Source organism: Camellia sinensis, chromosome 6, assembly GCF_055761805.1.
Source record: "Camellia sinensis isolate YWXY chromosome 6, ASM5576180v1, whole genome shotgun sequence".
Classification (NCBI taxonomy): domain Eukaryota; kingdom Viridiplantae; phylum Streptophyta; class Magnoliopsida; order Ericales; family Theaceae; genus Camellia; species Camellia sinensis.
The window spans coordinates 91,388,069-91,396,821 of NC_138966.1; the positions used below are offsets into that span (position 1 = coordinate 91,388,069).

The following is an 8,753-nucleotide window of genomic DNA, read 5'->3' on the forward strand; positions in this document are numbered from 1 at the left end:
CTTGCTGCTTTGCTGTTTTCTTCTTTGCTATGTTGATGAGGGTGCCCCCTCTTCTCTTTATTGATGTATTTGTGTGTACATCTTGTACCTTTCATGGTCAGCAATAAAGATTTCTTTTGCTGATCAAAAAAATATTAAGCTAACACAATTCCAGATAACGAAGAGACCCTAGCCCAGAACTTGTGGGCCACAAGTACAGGGTTGTACACCTGTAAAAGATAGTTTCATAAATCATAAACATCTCATTAGGAAACATCTCACAGCAGTTCAAATGATTAACTCTTTTTTCCTTAAATTTAGTCGTGTCTTTATTGCTTTATCCCGAAGTAAGAAAGACCATATAACATAAAGAACAGACAATTCTTATAGGATGTCAAATTCCTTTTGCTCAGAATAGAATACATATTTGATAATCAGTTCCATAGCAAGTCTCTCTCTCTCTCTCTCTCTCTCACACACACACACACACACACACACACACACACAGGCCATATGAATGTACAACTAAACAGGATGACCCCTGACAAACAAACGAAAAATGCCATTTCACCAAACATTAGATAGTTTCATGTAACTCCATTGCTGAGGTAGAGGAATTCAGTCCCTCGTACTGTTCTTGAGCCATTCAAGGTATGGGATGCTGCCGCCAACTATTGGCATGGCAATTACTTCAGGAACCCTAGTGAAAATAGAGCACAGTGATGGTGAGAAGAAAACTTGTTATGCATACACCTTAATTACAAATACTAGTCAAGTCAGTTGTGGTTAAGAATCCAGGTCAAGGGCCAGAATGTCTTCATAGTGATTGTGTTATTATTATATTCAAGAACCGATGCAACACTATTGTCATTTGAGACAAGTAATTGGATACATTTTGCAGTTGGTGGGGGGGTTGTTGGAATGGATTGGGCTCGTTTTATGTCAGGGTACAAACAATAAGCAGGTAAGATATTGCAGAGGAATTGGCTTACTCATATTCATGATTTGCCTTAACATGCTCGGTTAGAGCTTCCAAAAGGGATTCCCTAGTCTTGATTATAAGCAGTTCCTCGGAATCTGTCTGAACCTGCAGCCAACAATGTGGAAGTTTACAAGACAAGCATAAAGTAACTTTTACGATAAATTCGAAGGGTTCTCTTTTTCACTTTGTAGTAGTGGGAAATCTTACCTCTCCTTTCCATTCATATACCGATTCAATGCCTGCATTGGAAAAGGTAAAAAGTTCATCAGGTTTTCTAAATTTATATATCAGACACTTTAATCTGTAAATTCCTGATAAGCATATGAATCTGTAAATTCAAGATATTGCGGAGCATTGCAAAGGTGAATAAGTATCTAGTGATTCACCTTAACTAATAAATGTACAACATCTTGTGTATTACGAGTCTCCCACGCTGCTCAGCTCACTATTTACCAATATTTGTTTCTATGAAGTGTAACCACTATGAGTAGTAGATAGAGTGAAGAACTTGAGCACTCGTACAAAAGTGGGATATAATTCGAGGGAAAATTTAGGGGCAAGGGTAGGATACAGGCTCTACATAAAGAATTATAGATGAAAGGCTGGATATAATTGCTTTATAACAACAATATGAAGAGAGATCTAATTAGAAATCCAAGCAGAGGGAATTTAAAAAGACATGGGTTATATTGCATTGACCCATCCCTTGAGATATCTAACAATTACAAAGACCTCACCTTGGGTTTTCACAAATTACACTGACTTCCACTATAAGCTTTATTGGTCTAACAATGTTAAAAGAAAATCTACTTTTGCATTATTACCCTTATACTAGTACACAGTTATTTGAAGAAAGTCAAATCTCTTACGACTGAAGTCTTCACTCCCATCTTTATTGAGAACCTAAACTAGTTCTCATCAACCTCTAGCCACCACCGCTGACCATCCTCATCTCACCGCCCATTGCCTACTGGCTGTTAACAAACAACCATTAAACCATAAGCCTCTGGTCACCTGTACCTCAACACCATCATTGCATACCCTTTCACTATGACACATACCCAATCACCATCCATCTATTTATAATCAAATTAGTTGGATTAATTGGGCCAAAAAACATCATTCCTAGCAAGAAGAAAATACTGTTAAAAAAAAAAAAAGCAAGAAGAAAATATCACACCAGAAGGTTCAAGTGAGAACCCAAAGTCAGCAACCAAGAGCTTATAACTTGTAACTGTCAGTCTCAACCCTAAAACAAATCAACTCTCATGCTTATAACTTCATAAACACTAACAGAAAGAAAAGATCCTTACTAAGTTAAAGGCATGTTGTAGTGAATACCACCAATATTATATTTGAAAATGCAACTGGATATTTTGTCTCATTTATAAATTCTTGCACCAAAAATAAACCATGTAAACCCTATTGGAACAATCCATGATATGCTGAGCATGTCCTGTCAAACTTCCACAAAACGGTATGTTCAATAAAACCTAGTATGATCAATGTTCATTTTGTACCAAAAATTACATCTAATCCGGTAAGAAAGCTAGAGCACCACCGACCAATAAAAATAATAGGGTAAGTGGATACTTCTGTATAAGATTTCCAAACATAAGTTCAACACTTTCACTAGGAAACACATGAAATCTGTTCTTATAGCCATGCAAAACCTTCAACAGATTATTCTCTTATTGAGACCGAAACATGGTGAAACAACGGCAACCTTAAGGTTGTGTTTGGTTCAAGGATTTGAGAAGGGATTTAAAAAGGGAACAGGAAAAGAAAAAAGTAGGTGAAATGTGAATAAAACATACTTACATTACACCTAATTTCACATACCTTTTTCTTTTCCCTTTTTGCATCCCTCCCCAACTCCCCAAATCCATGAACCAAACACAACCTAAAGATTCAATTTGAGAGATTTGAGATATGGAAGCACGTGCCTGGTACTCGGTTCACACATGCTGCAAGTTTCGCTTTGACTATGCTTTCTGCCAGTTTCTTACCTGAGAAAAAAATTAAAAAAAAAAATCGTGAAGAATACCAAGAATAAGAAGAATATGTATTTAGTTCTAGTAGGTTATCAGTTTCAAGTTATCCTCAATATCATTTTTTTTTGATAAGCAAGTTATCTTCAGTATCACAAGCATCATAGCTCATTTTAATACCTCCTGTTATATCTCTAAAGGTCAGTAGCATGTTAAAACACCAACATACTTATTTTTGTTTCGTTTTAATATTTTTTAATTAAAAGAATTATAGATTTGATTTGAGTGATAGGTCATTAGATTACCCAAGCCCACAGATATTAGGTTCATACGAAAACAATAAAATATCATCCATTAGAACCTCATACAAACATTCTAATTGTGTTACTTTATTTGTCCATGCTTTCTACAAGTCAAAAACACGTAAATGCTTATTTCCCACTTCTGATCCATCAAAGCTTCCAATGTTTTAACCTCAAGGGGTTGGCCTATTGGGCACACCTTGGGGCTTGTGGGTGTACTCCCTCTAGGTTTCAGGTTCAATACTCACGAGTTGCAATAAGCTCCTTAGGTCCAATCCATACACAACATTTGCTCTGACTTTAAATGGGACCCCCCACAAATGGCAGTGGAATTGGTCTCCCGGAATTAGTTAAGGTGTGTATAAGCTGGCTCGAACACCCGGTTATTAAAAAAAAAAAAAAAAGCTTCCAACGTTTTATTGTAATCACGACATTGTGAGGTCAAAATCATTCAGCTAGCTGATGCTTTCTTTTGGAGAGCCGTTGTCCTAAATATGAATAAGGAATAACTCCATAGAAAAATTCTTCGAAGAAATGACATATATATACGTATATGCAAATTTAATGATTAGGAACAAAATAAGCAGGCACATCATTTGAATAAGATAGAGGAAGAACATACACGCAAAAGGTGCATATACAACAAAACTAGACAAGGATTACAAGTAAATAGATAGTTCCCGAAAGTAGTGGAAGTTTTCACAAAAAAACATTCAGAATCCATCATTAAAGTAGCCAAAAACATATTTGATACAGAAACCATATGGTCATAAATTCTTTGGAGTTGACAACACAAAATTGAAGGAATTATAATTTCCATTAACAATATTGTGAAGTTCAATAAAGTCCGAACATTACTCTCCTATGAATTTTATACAGAGATTAACTTTACAACACAATCAGTGGATTCAAGTTGGGATATAAATTTCTGAATTACAGAATCAATTATGAAATTTTATACAGAGATTAAACTTTACAACATAATCAGTAGTGTATTCAAGTTAAGGTATAAATTAATGAATTACAGAATCAATTAATCATAGGGAACCCTAACCTGCTTCTTTGTTGGGGACAGTGACATAGACGACAATACTCGGCACAGTTTTGTTATTGGCTTCCATCTTTATGCCGTGATTACTATTGGCAGGTGTTTGGCTACTGAACTTGGATCTGAAACCCCATAATATTTTCAGAACAAGACATTTTTTTTTTTTATACATAAAACCCTAGAAATTGGGAAGGAGAGAGAGAGAGAGAGAGAAGAGGAAATACCTCAAGAGAGGGAGAGAGAGAGCAGAAGTAGGAGGAGTGTTGGAGGAGGAAAGAGAAAGAGAAGGGGAGCAGAGGTTGGAGATGCCCAAGCTCAGGATGCAAAATGCCCCAACGAAGGGCAGTCTTCGACGGACTGTTGGTGACGATACTATCGCAGAGACTGTAGTTGCGACTGCCATTTTCACTTGTCAGATTCGGATTCTTTTATTATAGGGGTTTTTTTTTTTTTTCAAATTTCTTTGGGCAAATTACCAACATCCCTCCACGTTTGACTAAAATACAAATTTTCTTCAAGTTTGAAAAACTATAAATTACTTAATGAAATTTATATTTGCATAATAAATAAGGGACAATTTATTATACAAATATAAATCTTATGAGATAATTTATAAAACAATCGTGCTATGTCGCTCGAAACTGAGCCGCCCCTAATTCCCTGAACCAAAAACGACGTTGTTTTGTCGTTTTTGGATTTTTTTTTTTTTTTTTTCAGAAGAAGAACGAAGCTCGGAGAAGAAGAAGGAAGAAAGGAGGGAGGGAGGGAGGAAGGAGGAGGAGGGAGGGAGGGAGGGAGGGAGGAAGGAGGAGGAGGGACTGGAGGGGGCATAATATTCGGGGAGGAGGAGGCGGAGGTGGGGCGACGGTGGGGAGGAGGAGCTGCTGCTGCTGCTGCGACGAGAGGCAGAGGCGGGGCGACGGCGGAGAGGAGGAGCTGGCGGTGAGGCGACGACGGCGGGCGGCGAGACGATCGAAGCTCTCCTCTCCTCTCTCTTTCTCCCTCTCTCCTCCTCTCCTCTTTCTCTCTTCTCTTTCTCTCCCTCTCTGCAGACTGAAAATCGAAGGAAAAAAAGAAAAAAAAAAAACCTAATGCCCAAAACGTCGTCGTTTTGGGCATTAGGGGGATTAGGGGGCAGGGATTTTCGAGCTCTCAAACATTATTCTTTATAAAAATATAAATTTCAGGAGGCGAAATATAATTTCTCAAATTTTAAAAAAAAATTCATATTTTAATCAAAAATCAAGAGGGTGTGTTGGTAATTTGTCCAATTTCTTTTGGGTTGATTGATACCATACCCACTTCAGACGAAAGGTATATTAGTTGATTGAAATCTAATTTTATTGAACAATGTTGGGGAAGTTTGCCATAGCTTATTCAATAATTTAGGGGTTGTTTGGTATGATGAATATAAGTATGTTGTATATTTATTTATGTTATATTATTTTTTTATTTTTCTGTATATATTTTCGTAAAATATAAAAAATGTATAGCTATTTAGATTATAATAGGATTTTATTTATTTATTTATTTATTTTAGTAGTTGTTTATAATATATTAGGTATGAATAGTTTAAATAAATAACTAAATAATTTTTTTTTGATTCTGTTAACATTTTTAGTTTTTAATTTTTAATTTGCGAAAAATAAGAAACATATTTTCATTTATTTTTGTAGAAAATAAATACAAAAAATTTGTTTAGTGTATGCAAATATTTTAAAAATAAAATTATATATAATTTGGTGAGTTTTTTAAGTTTGTGGCTAGTGATAGAAAGTGGACAAATGTAGTGATCGGTAGTGGCAGGTAGTCAGAGGTGTCTGTCGAATTAGTAGTTGGATGTTGTAGGCGGCTGAAGATCAAGATGGTGATCGTCTACCCGTCAAAGAGTCATCGAGCCCGCCAACTATTGGCGGTGGGGGTGGTCTCGTCGGTGGCCAATGGTGGTGGTGGTAGTGGGGTAGTGGGTGAGAGGAGAAAGTGAAAACTTTTAAAAATAAGTGAAAACATCACTTTTTGGTGTTTTCAAAAGTTTTGAAAATTTTGAAATCAATTTCAATTTTTTTTAAAAACGGAAACAATATATCCAACAAGCTTTCGTTTTCAGTTACAAAAAAGAAAAAAGAAAAAAGAAAAAAGAAAAAAGAAAAAAAAAAAGAATCAAACAACAAGAAATAAAAACGTTAACAAATGACCTCTTATGTGTTGTTGAAAAACGTTTACAACTTACTATTTTTAATTTACAAAAAGTGTGTTTGATGCATATATTTAAAACAAATGAAAGGAGCAATCTACACAAGAGGTAATTGTTAACGGTTGCAAATGATGACTAGAGGTTGTTGTCAAGTGCCAAGTTTGTTCATATGAGTACTTGTAATTAAGAATAATTTCTCTAACTTGCTTACCCTGTGTTTGGTGAGGGGATTTGGAGAGAATTTGAAAAAAAAAAAAAATGTGTGAAAGTAAGTAAAATATTAAGTATATTTTATTTACATTTCACATATATTTTCTCTTTTTCTTTCTAAATTCATTCTCAAATCTCCTAATCAAATACATATTAATGTAATTTCAATATTTGTGTAACATTTCTGATATCAATGTTTTGTGGCAATCTCTAAATGCCCATAATTTTTCTGCCATACTTGATGTAATCTAAGTAAATATGCAATATACACAATCTTTTGAGGCAGGATTGTGATTTTAAAAAAGGTAACTAGGTGACATTATGGAGCTCTTAATTAGGTGTAGATATTGGATGTAATGTAACCCTACGCAAAATTATCACATGGTTTTAGAGACTAGATATGTTCTGTTGTGCAATGCATATCGTATATAATTCTATATAAAATTATTTAAATTGGATACAAATTCACATAAGATCTAAAAACTTATGTGATTATGCGAATTTGTTTTCAATTTATGTATTTTTGTGAGATAAGTTATAAATTCAGAAAAATTTATGTAATTTTATATAAGGTTCATACGATATGCATTGTGCATTGAAATTTTTTCCTTTAGAGACTAATGAGAAGATCCACATGAGGGTGAGCGAGAATCACTTGACTTGTTAGTTGACATTTTCCAATCCCGAATCCTTCTTGTTTGCATGAACATTCTAAAAGGAATAATAATATTTTTAACATAATTCTTAATCAAAATGATATTAAAGTAACATTTTTTACTATATAAACCACCTTAATGAGCTTTTTGTTGTGAAGTGAAAAAAAAATTAAAACTTGACTTATCATTCTGTATTAATTTTTTTTTTATAATCTTTTTATATTTCTGTAGAGCACTATCTCCCCCAAAATTAGTATCAAATCTTTCATTGGCAAAAAATGATGTGGTAGGTAATCCAGTATGCATGGTTCTATTGGATGAACCTTGACCAGGCCTAATGGTAACTTTCTAAGGCCCAATCCATTTGTTGGCTTGGTAAATTTCATTGAAACTTGTAAGCCCGAATATTTATGAAGCTGGAGGCCCGTCTGTAGGCCTGTCAAAGTCCTTTGTTATGCTTAAGAAGCCTGAGGACTCATGTTGAACTCCATAAAGCTCTTGCCTCTAGCATCAATCATTCTCAGGAAATTTTTCGACCCCTTGGGTCATGAACTTCTTGTTTTTTAGAGAAGTGATGACGGTATTTGGAGAATAAGTATCGGTTTATTTTGTGCCAACAATCATAGTAATATTCACTCATGACATGTTAACTTAGAAAATCCCTTTGGAATACGTTCAGGGACGGAGGGACACAGGATTAGGAGAGTCACGTGCCTCTCGACTTTCCAATTTTTTGTTTTCTTGGGTCTTAGCTAACACACACAGTCATGTGCCCCTTACACAGTCACATCACTCCCAATTCTATCCAAATACACCCACACACACTGCCCACCTCACTCACGTTTTGTTTATTTTTTTGAGTTTCAATCCCAACCAAACACACAACCTTTTTTTGGTTGAATACACACACAACCCCAACCACGAAAACAATCTAAAAATTTGTTGCACAATCTAAAAAGAAAAAAAAATTGCTTGGCAAGGCTCTCAAAGACAGGTGATAAGACCTCTAAAATCTTAAAAATGTATGAAATTTTTTATTTTTTATTATTTATTTACAGTACTTGTTAAGTGTTTCTGTATTTTCTTTGTTTTATTTTTCTTCTTTTGTTGCTTTGCAATTTACGGACTCATTATTCACCAGATTGGGATCATATAACATAGATTTGGGACCACACTACAACTTTGGTATTCTCTTCATTATTTGCAGATAACTTTATTTATTGTTTTTTACTTTTAAATAAAAATTAGGAAAACTTATGTGTAGGTTTTATTAGGTGTACTTATTGTCTAATAGATCTTATGATAATTAAAGACATTTTTCATTAAATATTGTTAAAAAATGTCACTAATTATTAATTTTCAGCAACAGTTTAAAAATTATGTCACAAAAA

The 8,753-nt window shown here is 34.5% G+C and overlaps 1 protein-coding gene across 1 annotated transcript; it reads right to left on the bottom strand.

Annotated features, from left to right (window-relative positions):
• Positions 1-282: 282 nt before the first annotated feature.
• Positions 283-4,769, bottom strand: CUTA (Nitrogen regulatory PII-like, alpha/beta). The gene is made up of 6 exons (XM_028218733.2): positions 4,527-4,769; positions 4,309-4,424; positions 2,908-2,970; positions 1,169-1,200; positions 972-1,066; positions 283-679 (listed from the first exon to the last, which is right to left on the bottom strand). The coding sequence occupies exons 1-6, from the start codon at positions 4,703-4,705 to the stop codon at positions 598-600; spliced, it is 567 nt and encodes a 188-aa protein (XP_028074534.2). The 5' UTR covers positions 4,706-4,769; the 3' UTR covers positions 283-597.
• Between the last annotated feature and the right edge of the window lie 3,984 nt (positions 4,770-8,753).

Coding starts and splice junctions, on each gene's coding strand:
- CUTA (XM_028218733.2), bottom strand. CDS start 4,705: ATGGCAGTCGCAACTACAGTCTCTGCGATAGTATCGTCACCAACAGTC. Junction 1,201..2,907: donor ATGTGTGAACCGAGTACCAG/GCACGTGCTTCC, acceptor TTTCCAATGCAG/GCATTGAATCGGTATATGAA. Junction 1,067..1,168: donor TATATGAATGGAAAGGAGAG/GTAAGATTTCCC, acceptor TGTTGGCTGCAG/GTTCAGACAGATTCCGAGGA.